The 16,479-nt window shown below is 39.9% G+C and overlaps 1 protein-coding gene across 1 annotated transcript in view; it reads right to left on the bottom strand.

Annotated features, from left to right (window-relative positions):
- Positions 1-16,066, bottom strand: part of Pdzph1 (PDZ and pleckstrin homology domains 1) — a 138,182-nt gene extending 122,116 nt beyond the window's left edge. The window contains 4 exon segments of the mRNA NM_001402237.1: positions 1,037-3,157; positions 3,159-3,347; positions 13,155-13,285; positions 16,013-16,066. Coding sequence (NP_001389166.1) covers positions 1,037-3,157; positions 3,159-3,347; positions 13,155-13,158 — 2,314 coding nt within the window. The 5' untranslated portion in view covers positions 13,159-13,285; positions 16,013-16,066.
- Positions 16,067-16,479: the final 413 nt, after the last annotated feature.

The following is a 16,479-nucleotide window of genomic DNA, read 5'->3' on the forward strand; positions in this document are numbered from 1 at the left end:
TGATTCACTTTTCATAAATCAAATTTCACATTTTACAGCAACGTTTATGTAGTGGATTATGCTTCTTGTATTTTATTACTACTCTTAATTAAAAAAAACAACAACAACAACTTTGGAGTAAATAATGTTTCTCCTGCTTTTAAACTCTTTCATCAAAAGAGAATGGGAGAACAGGAGCGACGGTGTCTTTCATAAGTTTCTTCGTTCTCAGTCTCATTTCTGAGCACACTGGGCGTGCCACCCGGGATTTGGAAGACGGCTTCAATTTATACCATGAAATAATGCTAACATTAACTATTAAATGATTTGGACTCATTGAGAAACACAGGGATCTTTTATGAAGGGACCAGAACGACGTTTTTGCAGTTCCAAGATTGAAACCAGACAGACAGCATTATGTACTTATGAGAAAGCTTCCATATTCACCCTTCCTGGGGTCTCAAGAGCACCTGGGTTGTATCAACTGTTTGAGGAAGACCAGGCAACACAAAACAGAGGTTGGAGGGTGGTTAGAGTTAAAGGTCCTATGGATGGTTCAGTCGGGATTAGTTAAGGGTGTTTCTGGTTTTTGTCCTTGGTTTAATTACTATTCCACATATCCTCTAGAGACATGAAAAACCCTGCCCGGGCAACAACCAGCAAGGCTTAAAAGCAACTTCACTACAAGCATATTCTTCCTATTCGCTTAAACACGCTTACCTTGCAAGGTCAGAAGAATAGTAGGCTTTTTGAGAGTGGAACAGACTAACATTTTTTAACAAAACTGATCTGCCAATATATCAATCTTTTAGAGGAAAAAAATTATATTAAGCTGCAGCTATGGTGGTTTTTCTACACACTTATGGCTAGAGTTGGTGTTAGTGTAAAGAAACAGGCTGACAGATTCTCCCTCATATTGGTCTAACTCTAAAATGCTCAATACATTTCACCAATAAAGAAAAATTATCCCAAGCAGTAGATTACTTCACCCAACACTGTTCAAATCTCCTACATATAACAATAATAAAATCTAAACATCCCGCATAGCCCAGTGTACCTTTGAGGGCCTTCTGCTTCTGAGGTGACAACGGTATGTCCACAGGGTGGTAGGAAGCTTCTGTGAAGGTCCTTTCATTTCCACTTTCCTCAGGGTGCACCGTTGACACGGTCCTTTGGCACTCTGCTAACTCCTGTCGGAAGTTGCTCAGTCCACAGATATCGCGGTCTCCATTCCTGGTTGGGTCTTCATCACTGGTTAGTGTCTTATCAAGAAGAAACAGCTTTTCTGTAGTGTGTCCGACACAGGCAGACTCAGTAGTGTTTTGGGCAAATTTCATTTGAGAGCCGATTTCATTTTGATTCTCGCTAGTTAAGTCTTCAAAATCTTGGTGGCATGCATTCTCCACCACGGCTGTAGCGTGGCATGTGTCGTCTTCGACGTTTTCCAGATAGCTGGTCAACTCTCCAGGGTTTCGTATTGCCACGGGAGAGTTAGAATCAACTGCGCCTTCTTTGTAATTTTGAGTAGTGAGTCTCTGTTCTAGCTCATCAGTTAGGAAGGCCGAGGCTGGCACTTCCGTTCTGCTGAGGCCTGCCCTCCCTACATGATGTGCATGACCCTCTGTTTGATCCCATTCCACAGAGCTGCGAATATCGCCACGACGTGAGCTCTTGGAGACTAGACTGCTGCAGGATGCGGTCCTGACAGCTGGACTCCGTGGGGTCTTCCTTTCTAACGGTTGTGTGTTTGCAGAAGAGTTGCCATGTAAAATAGCCTTGTTAATATCTCTATAATGTACTTTCTCTTGCTCTGTCTCAAACTCAATGTATTGGCTACAGGAAAATGTGCTCCCCGGAGTCTCTCCAGGTTTTGAGCATCTGGTGCCCCAGTGAGATGGACTGAGTAAAGGAGAAGCTTTTGTAGCCTCTTCGCTGACAGAAGATATAGAATTTGAGCTCTCATAGCCTTCTCCTGGCAGAGTTCTGTCACCTCTGCAGCCAATGCTTTCTGCTTTTTCTCCCAAGAGCAGCAAGGTTAAACAAGACAAAGGACAAAACTCAGATTCTGAGGCATCTTGAACGGGAAGCATGCCGCCCATGGCACTTAGGGGACCATTTGTTCCTGCTGTGCATAGCGGTACTTGGGATTCTGAGGTGATATTTTCCCTGACATCAGAGCTGCTTTTTCTCTCTTCATCCACATCCCTAGAACCCTCAAAAGACATTTTACTTAAATCCCCATTACTTAAACTTGTGGTCCTTAAGGTTTCCGAAGAGGGAGGAAGGCAAGTGTCAGCTGTGAGGCAGTGCTGCCCCAGGGGCTTGTCTTGAGTAATTTGTAAGACCTTCTGCTGAGAGGTATCAGAATCTCTCTCTTCAGAGTCACTCGGGGCCGAAGGTGGTGTGCTGGGTTTCTTTGTCTCTCTCCTGGGAGGTGAGCTTAGAGAAGCCACAACTGTGTCTGAATTCTTTTTCTGGTCAGTATTCACACTACAGGGAGCATCAGGCAAAGACTCTGAATTCTGGTTCTGGTTTCCAGGCCTCTGTTTTTCCACGAGATTTATGCCAGGCTGTGAAGGAGACTCACAGGGTTCATTCGTGGTGTGATTCAGGGAACCTCTGCTACGTTTTGCCGATTTTCCTATGCTTTTAGGATGAGATACATTGATGGATATGTTCTGTTCTTTACTTACATATTTAACCACAATTTCTTTTCCTACAATGCTTATGTTCATTGAAGGGACCTCACTTCTAGACATCTCTCTTACTTGTGTAGATGGAACCCTATCTTCTGCCCATACAGACCTGTATTTGGAGAAGCGACGCCGAGATTTGGAGGCTCTCCATACTTGCTGGATGGAACAATGTTGGTGACATGTTGGACGTCGCCTTTTGGTGAGGAACTGTGCTCCTGTTTTGTAGAAAACGTTTTCTGTGGTTTCCACTTGCACATTGAAAGTCCCACATTTGACTTCTCTAATAAATTTGCCTTTGGCTGGCTTTAAGACTTCTACTGTGCTAGAGAAATCCTGTGTTGTAATTTTCCCTGGTAACGATTTTTCACGGTCATTAAACATGGCCACCGATAAGACTTCCTCTAGCTGATGAGAGACGACTGGAGGAGGATAACCATTCTCCATCCTCTTCGGTATGTTGTTGTCAGATGAAGCTTTTTTTTTCATCTTTGATGAGAAAGGAGGAGTTCTGTTTTCCATTTATAGAAGCAGATATATAATCATCTCCACTTTCCTTCAATTTCCCTAATGCCCTAGTCTGATGAAACACAGCCTCTGAAGTGTGTCCCTTGATGTCCTCCTCAAAATCTTTTACATTTTTGGGGCATGCTGGACCAGATGGCTGAGATGTACCTAAAAAACGAAGGAGAGAGGAAAGAGAAATGTTTCATGTCCACTTAGAGAACAGATGTTCTAAATCATAGGATGAGTATAAGAATATCATCTGTAATCATTTTGGGTAATAGTTTCCATTGGTTTCCATGAAAGTTCTGTCCAAATAAATGTCTTATTTTACATGATTATCCTAGGGTACAGAATAACCTGGTAGTTTAGAGGATACATTTAAGATAATTGCTGAAATTGAATTAAATTCAAAAGAAATGGATGCAACTAATTTTTAAATGCAACTTTTAAATGTCCTGAAATTTAAATGTAGCATTCTTCCACAGGCTATGCTTAACTCCATGAAATTCCACAGAGTTGAAGATCCTGGTGAAAAGGATGCAGGGGAACTTGGTATGGCTCAGAGTCTGCCTTTCAAGTACATCACATGCACTCCACTGCCTTAAACTCTTTCTAAGGTATCTTCACAAATTCAAATTCCCAGGGCATCCAGGCAACGTTAATAAATAAGGAAGTCTTGGCACCCATATTTATCTCTGGCCAATATTTGCTGTGTGGAGGGGGATCACTTACTGCTAGATTCACCCATTTCCCAGGACAGCCCTTAGAATCTCTGCTCATTTCCTCTGATCTAACCTCGCTATTGAGGATCGGATTGCTTTGCTAAATCTCTGTCCAAAGCTGAGGTCAACGCAGGCAGACAGCATGGACACCTAAGGATTATCAGCAGACATCGTGCAATCGTTTACTATTTACTAAAATGAAATATTTTACTTTTACTTTATGAAGTTGGTTACCATAGATACGAGGCATCTACTCTTATATAAAGATACTGTGAACAAAACATATTGTATTTCAAATAATATGTAAAGAGATTGTTGAAGAAAACGGAAAAGAATGAAAATGGCTACTAGTACCATGGTAGTCAATGAAGCAGATGTCCCAAAGCATTCATAGTTTAAATATCATGTGCCATTAATTAATTAATTAATTGTGTGTGTATGTATGCTACACACATGCACGCACACAAACACACGCACGCACGCAAGCGCGTACACACGCATGCGCATGGGCAACTGTGCACCTCGATGTACACGTAGAGGTCAGAAGACAATTTGAGGGAATCAGTTTTGTTGAGGTGAAAATAAAAAGGCATGTGTCGTGTTCCTGCAGGGACTGCTCTGTGCTTTCTCTCCAGGGTTCCCTCTGACCTGGACGGTCCACAAGCTGATCACTCATAGTACCCTTGATGGGTTGTTACCACACCAGGCATACACATCCCAGTTCCATAGCAGGCTTGGTGTATCCTGCCACCGCACATTCTCTTGAACTCAATTAAATTGCCACATGAAGGAACACACCACACAATAACCTCTGATCCAGTTGATAAGATATAATTTGCCCATCTAGACAGCACAAAATCCTGTACACACCCATTTCTTAAAAATAGTCATAACAATCTGTAACTATGCGCAGAGAAGAATCTTAACATCTGCCGCCATGTTCTCCCAGCTCCTCCTCCTCGCTCCGGCCCCCCTCATGTGTTTCTCCCTCCCTTCTAAAACCTCTGTGCCTGCCTCTCTTCCTTCTTGTCCAATGACAGGCCTTGTTTTATCTTGTCTGTCTTCACCTGAATAATGACATTAAACTACACAGTTTGTGTGACATTGAACTCAAGTCACACAATTTGGTGACAAACATACTGAACCATCTCACTGGCTCATCAAAAGGGATTATTTTAAAAAAGAAAAACTGATTTTTTAATAAATTTATTTTAAATGTTACAAATTTAAAACTAATATACATATATTTATACAGAGTCTACATTAGTTACATGGATTCCTAGACAAGAAAAGTAGGAAAAGTATACCGCAGTAGCTGGGAGACTCTGACCACACCCATTTGTCCCTCTTCAGCCCTAAAGGAAGAGCTACTGTTGGTTGGTACTAGGATAATTTCTATAAGCCTGCTTACAACTGGGAAACTGTCATGTGGCTGGTATGGAAGAGGAGACAAGGAAAAAAATCACTCTAAAGGCCATTTACAATCAATCACAATCAATCACGGACACAGTAGCAGTTTATGGATGGACAGACTTCCTTCCACAACTAAAGAGTATGATTGGTTCTTACAGTATTGCATGCCAAGGGCAGTTCAGTATACAGTCCACACTGTTTGATATTTTTACACTTGTAATAATTTTTAGTTGATTGTAGCAGATAAGTCAAGAAGGTTACGTAGCAATGTATTCACAGCAGATTTTAATAATGAGGTGGAAGCTTGAATGACTCTGCTGAGATTGTTGTCTATGTTAAATTCTATTTAAAAGCTTTTAGCCCATGATACAAATAAGTAATCAGTGATGTGGGAATACATTATTAGCAGTCAAACCCTGTGGTTTGAAGAAGAGTGGCCCGCTAGACTCGATATGTTTGGATGCTTGTTCATAGAGGGTGGTGCTATTAGGAGGTGTGGCCTTTTTGGAGTGGGTGTGGTCTCGTTGGAGGAAGATTGTCATTGGAGGCTGGCTTTGAGGTCTCAAGCGCTCAAGCTAGGCCTAGTGGATCGCTGTCTCTTCCTGCTGCCTTTGGGTCCAGATGTGGAACTCTTAGCTACATCTCCAGCACCACGTCTGCCGCATGCTTCCCATGATGATGAAAATGGACTAAATCTCCCAACTGTAGGCCGACCCCAGTGAGAGGTTTTCCCTTATAATAGTCGTGAAGGTCATAGTATCTTTTCACAGCAATACAATCCTAAAACAAAAAAATCATTAAACTGTTCTAGAGCATTTAATACTTCTCTTCCCTTTTTTATACAGATATCTCTGTGATAATGAATGCAGTATATACATGCAGTTAATTTGCACATCCCCTCCACCACACCATCGAAGGGGACTTACATGCAGTAGTGTTCAAGACTTTCCATTTCCTGCATGCTTTTCTTCTTTTCCTTCTCATTTCTGGGAGCTGTAGGTCCTCAGTTAACTCTACCTTTTGAAAGCACCAAACTTGAAATTATCTTCAGTCAGAATTTACATTTCATCAAATTACAAATGGGCTCATTTATCAACTTGTCAGCACTGTGTCTTCCTCTGTGGCATTCTACTTTGACTATATGTCCTTGTCTTATTAAAAATATTTTCTCTTCTTATTTATTTGTTCCTTGACAATCGGAATGCACCATACCACATGAAAATTCAAACATATGTAACATATACACATATAAATGCATACACAGGCTTTTCGGTGTTTAGAATGAAAATTGAAAAATTATATTGTTTAATGGATTTTCTAAAATTTATTTACTATATTTCATATGCATAGTGTTTTTAGGTGTGCATATGTACCACATAAGCACCCCGTGTTTGCAGAGGCCAGCAGAGGCTGTCATTTCTCCTAGGATTAGAGTTATGGACAGATATTAGTCCCCATGTGGGTGCTGGGAATCAAACCAGCATCTTCTGCAAGAGGACAATCCACATCTTTAGCCACTGTTTAACTGACTTTTTTGTACTCCTTTTTAACACTAATAAAATATTAGATTTCTAGCCTCGTTGAATTAAGTGGGGAAGAAGCATGTTTTACCTCCTTTACACTATCATCCGACATACTATATTTAAACATTGTGAAACTGGAGACACACATGCTGTTGGCAGTTCTTCCTCAAAGACAAAATTCTTTTCCTGTGTTGTAAATCAGCTATGTCCCTGTTGATGATGTCTGATGTACCAGCACGTATTGGGAAGAGGTATCCGGGAGAATTATTCTCTTAACCACTCAGGCAGTGCTGTCGCTGGGCATCTGCTTTTGCATATACCTGCATCTAATTGTCATTACCTTTGCTCCTGACAACCACTAAGTGGTCTGCAAAACCCAGGTAAAGTAGCTTGCATGGATTGGATCGGGGCAGTTTTATGTGTAGGTCTGAGCAAGTTCTGACTGTGGATGAATCAAGCAAGTTGCTCACTTCTCCAAATTGAATGGAGCTGGCTCATGTGGTAAAGATGTACTTAAATTTTCCCTGACTCATTTTTCTCCCTGTCCCTTGTGTCATGTTATCTCCTGATTCCAAAACCTCCTTATTCCCCAAACTCTGGCAACATTATGCCTTTCTGCACATTTCTCTTCCTTAGAGCATCTTTGTCTCTGGAAAAACTGACACCCAACTTTTATTTCTATCCTCTCTCCCAATATGCATGAATCAGTCCTTACAGCTGTTAAAATGATCAATAATAGTTTTTCCTTAGAAAGGTGATGTGGGAATTTGATTGGGTACAGATTACAAATGCACAGTTTAATATCTTTAATTTGTTATCATTGTTCTGTGCAGATACTGGGATTTCAAATTTTGAAACTACTTCAAAAGAACTTGTGTGGCTTATAAATGATTTCTTTATGGTTGTATATAGTAGGAGCAGAAACTGTGGCTGCCCCAGTGTACTCAGCGGTGAACACTATGGATGTTAACTCGGGAGAGCTGGGTTTGCAACCTCTGAGGCTGTTTTCTTCGCCTCTGAGATGGATGAGAATACCTTCTTCGTGAAGGAGTTGTCTCTAAGAAACAGTGGAGAACACTATGATTCATTCCATTCAAATGACTCTTTATGCACTCATATTTTATCAATGAACTGGATCAATGACTAACACCGTACAGTGACTACAAAGTCATTTCGTACAAGGCTGATGAGAAACTGAGACTCAAACTGAACCTGGACCCAGGCTAGGAAGTAGGCGAATTTTCTCTTTGTGCATGGTTTAGACACCCTGGATTGCTTCTTCTTGTACTGTAAAATTTTGTACTTGATTTGTGTTTTATCTGTGAGAGAGAGAGAGAGAGCACAACATTGTTATAGAAAATTTAATGCACTGTTCAGTGTGCACCTAGTATTTTCCATAGTGCTCAGCACACATGTATGCATGAGTAAATGAATTTCATGGTCCTTGTCAACATATACCTAATTAGGTTTTACAGTACTTTCCTTTCATGTTTCTCGGTGTGTTTTCTATGCATTTGATTTGTTGGTAGCTAATGAAGTTCTGGTTTTATATCAAAAATATTGAAAATCTCCCCTGTAAGATATCTCCCTTGTTTTCTACTTCTATGAGAGGCACCAGCATGGGCTGGTAGAAGTACCTAGAATCATTGATATATATGAGTCACATGAGCAGAATGAAAGGTATGATTAATCATATTGTAATGAGAGTAAAGCGCCTCTCTGTCTGTGTGGACAGTGTGCTACAACCACAGTGCTTAGCAAAATAAGGGCTTAAAGGAGTTTTTCCTTTAGTATCTCAGACTCCTGTTTCTATACCTTTGTCCCACGTGATCCCTTCAAGTCATTCAATCATTTTAATGCTATCTGTAGCCTCTTTCCTACCTTGAAAAAGAGAAAAATTGTAACAAACCTATCTTCGAGTCCTCAAAGACCATAAACCAGAGGGAGAATGATTTCACAGCATGAAGGAATTTCAAAAACATTTCAAGAAGTTTTAATGTTGTTGTCACTTGAAAAAAATTAGAATAAAGCCCTCATACCTACTTCAAAGTTGTTTTTAGTTTCATATGGAGATGCCATTTTCATCCCAAAAGTTCTCCAGGAGAAAAGAAATTGATAACATTTCCTTCCTTCCTATCTCTTAAGCAGATATTTTTCTTTACTTTCTGACCCCCTACCACCCTTTTTCCTGTCTGTGGGAGGATGAACCTGCCACTCAGTCCATGCTGAAATGAAGCTGACTCTGGGTCCCTCTGCTTTCCAACCAATGTGACAGATTTCTCTGAATTTGTATCATCCTCCATCAAAGTCCTTAATTTGTGGATAATGTAAGCATTTCTTGACAATGTTTCTCTGGACTGTTTTCTTGCAATCACCCTCTCCTTTTCCTCAGTGTTCACTTCCCTCTCCAGCTTTACTTCTCCATCAACGTCACATAGCTTCACAACAACACATAGTTAACAACTTGGCTATTTTCTGACTCAACCCTCTTCAACTTTCATCGTTCTTCAAGTTCACTCCAAGCAAGCTGTTATCTCCTCGGACTCCACTGTCAAGGCTGTTGTCCAGGTCACGACTGACAGCCCGATTGTTACAACTCAGTCACTTCCTGGTTTTCAGTGAATTCACGCTTTCACGCTCTAAGCATTATTTCACACAGAAAAGAAGCTCGCCGCACTGCCTTGACACTGCGATGGCCCCGTGGTCCCTTTTCAGACAAGTTGTCCGATCATCACTGGCTCATTCCTTCATAAACTCTCTCTCTCTGAGAAATCATCTTTTCTGTATTTTTAACCACCATCCTTCCAAATGTAGAGTTGATAGCTTAGTTCATGAAACTCTCAATTTCAGATGGATGGAAGTTCAGGATGAAATATGCAGCTGTTAAATAGGTGCATCATCCTGAAAATTAGCCTGGAATTTTCTCCGACTAATGTCCCCTTCTGAGTCTGCGAAGACCTCTGCTTTTCCAGATCTGTCTCCTATGATGATGCCCAGTCTCTGTCGGCAGCGTCTCTGTCCACTCAGTTACAATCAAGCCCCCACCCATCATCTCACTTCTCCTCTTTCAATTCACCAGTGAATTTGTCTTATTCTGTCTCCAAGTGAATACACAGCACATGTATTATATATAAACATATGTTTAAAAATCTGGATTATTGCAGTAGCTCTTCAAATCCTTTTCTTCCAAATCCATATTCTTTTATGATTTACAGAGAAGCCAGACTGATCTTTTAAAATAGAAACTAAGTCATGTCACTTCCCTGCCTAACAATCATTAAGGGTCTCCCATTTCATATTTTAAAACACTTTGATTTTGTGCACGCATACCCAGGATTTAATTCTATTTCAAATAAAATGCATTGCTATCATGCCTTTGGATATATACTGAGGAATCTAGTCTGTTACAGATTTCCTGGGTTTGTACTTTTCATGAATGCTTAATTGTTCTGTTGCGAATCAGCCATAAGGCTCCAAAAGGATGCAATGGCCGCTGTTGTGTGGGCTGAGTCCTGCCATATGTGGTGTCTTGGTGCTGTACTTTTCCTGCTTCTTTCTCAACTGGTCTTAGACTCATTGCCGTAATTCACAAAAGAACGAGGAAGGGTATAAGAGTAAATGCTAGCACTATGTGTCTCCTGTGGGGACCACGTCATGACACCAGTATGCTCAGAAAACAGAAAGCATTGTTAAAAGTTTTCACTGCTGTCAGAGACCTGATGAACTGCTTAAAATTCTTCTATGTTATCGCCAAGTTGAATCGTTTCCATGAAACAATGGAATATAATATTATATTTCCAAGAAAAGAAGAAAAGTTCACAAAGGGTAGATAATTCTCACTGTTAAAAGTGTAGAAGACTAAATTATAGAATAAATTAAATGCTCAAATTCCAAGGCAGGGTATCATCTAGTCCCTCTTGCGAAGCCAACTGGCTTCGGTTTCTATGAATTCAGTAAGAAATCAAATTTCTTTGTTTATATTGTTTCTAGATTTAAGCACAAAGTTTGTAGCAGGAAGACGGTAAGTGTACGTGTGTCTCTGTGAGTGTGTAGGTACACACACAGGCATGTAGAGGCCAGAGGTAGATGCTATATGTCTCCCTCAATTGTTCCCTACACTGGCTTGTTTTATGTCAACTTGACACAAGCTTGATTAATTTTGGAAGAGGGCACCTCCACTGAAAAATACTCCCACCAGAGTCTGTGGTGCATATTTTTGATTGACAGTTGATGTGGGAGAACTTAATTCTCTGTGGTTGGTGCCACCCCTGGGATGGTGGTCCTGCGTGTTTTAAGAAAGCAGAATGAGCAACCCATGGAGAACAAGACAGTGAGCTGAACTCCTCCATGGCTTCTGCTTCAGTTCCTAACTCCAGGTTCCTGCCCTGAGATCCTTGGATAACAAACTACAACCTTAAGAGAAAATAAACCCCTTTATTCCCAAATAGCTTTGGTCACAGTGTTTTATCACAGCAATAGAAACCCAAAGAAAGAGACTCTGCATCCTAATATCTTGATGAACTCAGAGCTCATCAATCTGACTAGGCTGCAAGAATCTTGAAGAACCCAGAGCTCATCTATCTGGAAGTTCAAAGGGCTCCAGGAATTCTACTCTCCATTTCCCCAGTGCTGGATGAAAAGACACACACTGTTTGTCACTCCTGTGTTTTCCATGGGCTTTGGGGAATCCAAGCTAAATCCCTCATACTTTTGTGAAAAGCACTTTCCTGGCTGAGCCACTTCTCCAAGACACTGTACGTTAAAAAACAAAACAAACAAACAAACAAAAAAAGACCAAAAAAACTTTATCACTAAAACAAATTCTGAAAAGTCTGTTTAAAAATATTAAAAGTTGAACATTCAAATTTACTTTTGCAAATATGCTCAAAGTATAAAATCCTGACTTTAAGCATCATGCCTGACTTTGGGTGGCATGGTAGTTAAAACTATAGTCTTTTATCCATAATTTATAAAAACACATAAGGAGGGGAAAAAAAGAATTTGTAGGAATAAAGCTATCACAGTAATGTCCGTACATCACTGCACACTGGCATTCCATGAGCATAGGGTGATGAGGAGTAGAGCTTCCAAATGTGGGCTGTGCGGCTAGTTCTTGCTGAGTGGTCTGCTCGTATCTTGGAATTAAGTACCCTTAGGGAACATCGTTTGAGAAAGCCTCGATGCATTTTAAAAGTTATTCTTTACACCTTTGCTTTTTCTCCCTTGTGAAACAGTGACTTGTTTATATTTTTATTTATACACATTTACATGCATTTGAACATGCTTAGTTGAAATAAAAACAACCACATCTCATAACTAGTACAACTGATTTCCTTTTCTCCAAACATTTTACAGTCAAGTTTCTGAGGTACCCAAAGGGTGGTTATGTCAACCCACTAATGAGGCCTCTGGTGTTCCCAGGTACATAAATCTCTTAGGGTCGTGAGTTCTGAGAACTAGGTATGAAAGAGTCCTAACATGAACATAAATGTCACCATCCCCTTTGACCCATAGTAGACCAAATGCAACGACTGTATGAAGGTAATTCTTGACGAGTAGAAAACTCTACCCCATGTATATTAGATTACAGTCTCTCCTACAGTCTTAAGGAATGAAATGCAGATGGGAGAGGATACTGCCTAGGATAATTTGCTATTATTTATTATTATTTGTTTATTAAGGTTCTGGGAGACAGAATTATACTAGTAAACCAAAGGAAATGAATTCCTCATGTAGTAAAGTTCGATACATTTGGTGACACCAGGAAGGAAAGGGTGAACCAGAATAAGATTCTAAGTGTCCATCATGTGTTTGAGAATTTCCTCTACCCAACCCTCATTTCTTATCAGAGGAAATAAGAAGGTTGCAAAGTCTCCAAGGAAACGATGGACCTAGTAGCTACATTTTCCTCTTCACCATGCCAGACCCTAAAAGCCAAAGATGCTTTTACTTGATATGTTTTAAGACTTTTCACTGCCTTGCTCTGTTCAATACAGGGGACCTTCTCTGACATCATTGGGTACTTTTGTCTCCTACTTTCCTAGAGAAGGACTTTAGTGATAGAAGTCTATTAGAAAAGAGAAAACCCAGTATGTTTATAAGAATTAATCTTTAACTTTACATTGATCTAGGGGCTGGGCTATGAGATAAACTTGATATAAAAATGTAAATATGATGCAAATTTCAAGGGCTTTATGGAACAGCATAGGGATTCTCCGATTTGAATTTATTTGAGCTGAGAAACATAATAAATATGTAGATTTAGAGCCCCATCTTGAAGACTTAAGATCCAAAATATGCATTTTAAAAATACATACCCATTTTTTTTGTTCAACTTAAACCAAGTGCTTTTGACTCAGAAACTTCCATTCAGAAAAAAAAAGGTAGAATTGGACAGGGTGAATGACAATTCATCCAGAGAATCTTGGTGACTTTAACGTGTCAGGGTCTGGAATCCTAGAGGAAACTTGCTGAGTTCAGGTCGCCTTTGTTCTACCCTATTTCCCTCCTCTATCTACCTTTGCACACTAAAGCTTATATATTTTCCAATGTTGTCTTGGTGTAAGAGCAGATTCTATTTCTTTCTGTATCAACAAGTTCCTAGGAAGAAGGCTCAGTGACAGATAATTAAATTTTCCTCCCTCAGCTCTGTGAATGTTCACAGGCTGTACCCAAACTGTGTTCTAATCTCAGGTGTTAGCTCTCCAATATCCTTTCATCTCCTGCTAACCATGACTTGTGACAAAAAAAAATCTCGCAAGTCAAATTAGCAGGCCAGGGCTGTTGGAGTAAGAAGACAAATCATGTTGACTTTTTGATTGCTTGCCTTCCCTGTGACATTGTGTTGACATTCAGCTTCACAGAGTCAAAGGGTTCCTGTGCTTTGATCCTAAGTGCCTGTCTGAGCTGAAATTGTCGGTGAGTACATCGGGGGTTTCAGGGTAATGGAAGTGCTTGGATTGCTCAGTGCAGGGCCCCTGAAGCATCATTCTTGTTTTCTTCCTGAGGCTCAAGATATACTGATTTATAACCACATCGATCAGTTGTGGACAGTAATAAAACTCTTACTATTATACTCTTAATAAATACCAATCTTTATTCCCTAAACAAAGCCCTGCTTTGCTCATCAGAGGCTAAGATGTGTCTGCGACTAAATTCTACATCTTTAAATCTTTTTGATGAATGTGGTAAATATGTTATTTAAATGTTTTCATCTCAATTCTATTGCATTTGGTGCGCATTGAGCCAAAGTCTTTAAGCATTATTTAGAGCACCGTGAGCAATGTCAACCTCATTGCTTTTTTTCTTTTTTTTTTTTTTAAATTTTCATGTTAGGCACCTTGAAATTGTTTGTTACACCAGAATAAATAATTTGGTGACAGTATTAATGTCAGTGGGATGAGAATACTCCAGTGGGGGTTGAGCTAAGACTTAATAGAGAAATTTCTGATGAGTTTGGAGTTGCCACTTAAAATAGTTTCCACATTCACTTTAGTCACTAAGTAACTTTCTGGAGCATAATCAAGACTAATACATTTAAAAAAACTAATACATTTGTTTGCAAGAAAGAAGGTGTTACAAAGACATATGCTTGGTTTTTTTTTTTTGCATGCTTTTTTTTTTAAAGATTGGACTAGCAGGATGACTCTGTGTGTAAAGCGGTTTGCCTCTACAGAGCCCAGTGATCTGAATTCGAGTCCCTCAGCTCACATGGTAGAATAAAAGAACGGACTCCAGAACATTTTTCTCAGACCTTCACATGTGCTCACCACATACGAACAAAGTCACACAGACACACTGAAACACATACATACATACATACATACATACATGCATACGTACATATCTACATGCATGCATACATACATACAAACACACACTGATACACACACCCACAGACAAACACGCACAGACACAAACAGACAAACACATACACTTAAAGTTTGCAAATTGCAATCTTGTCAATGGCGAAGGAAAGATGGAAAGTTGTTTAGAATTAATTTGTCAGCTTAACCTGATTACTTTAGGACTATGGATACATTAGACAGCTAATCCGTGCTAACATACCATCTCAGACTCACTGACGTCTGGCTGGTCTCAGCACACATGCATTCCCCAAGTGCGATCACATCCAGAACTTTTATCCTGCACTTTGCAATAAATAATCAAGAAGCAGCCCATGAAAGAAGCACATTCTATGAAGGAGTTTAGTGGCTCCTCCCCCAAAGCCTCTTGGTGGTGTGCGCCTGTAGTCCCAGCTGCTTGGGAGGCTGAGACAGGAGGATAGCTTGCATTCGGGAGTTCTGGGCTGTATTGTACTATGCTGATCAGATGTTAGTACCAAGTTTAGTATCAGTGTGGCGACCTCCCAGGAGGGGGGAACCACTAGGTTGGGTGAGGGAGGTATGAACCAGTCCAGGTCAGAAACGTTAGTTTATTTTTAGGAAGATCTAATTAGAGATAATTTATCCCAAACACCATGGTCAGAGTATTTTGCTCTTACCCCAAACACCATGTCAGAATAAAATTGACCTAAATAAATTAGCAATTGAGATTGTCATTAAAAATGTAATGTCCTTGAGTTTTTCTTTCTCTTGAGTGCAAGTTAATGTTCTGGATAATTAATATAAGGCACAATGACCCCTCTAAGTAATATTAACTATAAAATGAAGAAACATTCTGTGAACACAGAGGGAGCCATTTTTTATGTTTAATTTTGTAGTAGAAACCAGGCAGTGTAAGAATTCAAAACAAGGTCTACAGCTTAGAATGAAACTGACCCTTCCTGCATTCAGAGTGAATTTCAATTACGCCGAGAAGCCTTGCTTGTCAACTGCATTTTTCTTGCTTTCCAAATGCACAATTTATTTGGAATAACCAAATTAGGGTATGGATAATGCCTCTTCAGACGAATATGCAATGTCGTTCTTAGCATAAATAACAACAGCTTAAATACATTGTGTAGGCTACTTTTCTGGATGTCTCCATCATATTGGTTAACAGAGTTAAGTTACAAACAGCAGTTGGAGAGCTTCACACATGGCGTTCAAGCCATTTTCCCTGGCTATTTTCCTTTGTCAAACAAACATTTCAGAGCAGCAAATGTTAAAATAGACACTATTCCGATTCTGAAATATACACATACACATAATCATACAACATATAATCAGCTTACCTGGGCAAAGCCGTCACGAATTGCTCAGCTCTGAGAGAAACATTGATAAAATGCAAATACGTAGTTTGAAAGGCAAGAAGATAAAGTAGGATTTGGGCGGCGAGTCTTGTTCTATTTTGGTTTTATCTGGCTTTTCTAGGTCCCAAATCTGATTAGCATATTTAATCTTATGCAATGTCAGGAACGCTTTAACCGTCCCTTAATCAGTCTATTATTAGCCGTCTTAATTGTTCCTAATAACTTATTTTTAAACACACCATTGGTATACAAGGCTGCACTGTGGATTTTCATGGTTTGGAATTTTGATAGGGGGTGTGTGAGACACTTGGGCATGGTGATCACACGATGAATAGGGAGAAACTTACACCAGAATGAAAACGTAAATGATGAATTTCACTGCTTATATGAGTTGGGTTAATTAATAAGAGATCGACATAATTTCATGTTGCTGTTCTGGATCGAAGCAG

The sequence above is a fragment of the Rattus norvegicus genome, chromosome 9 (assembly GCF_036323735.1).
Source record: "Rattus norvegicus strain BN/NHsdMcwi chromosome 9, GRCr8, whole genome shotgun sequence".
NCBI classification, from domain to species: domain Eukaryota; kingdom Metazoa; phylum Chordata; class Mammalia; order Rodentia; family Muridae; genus Rattus; species Rattus norvegicus.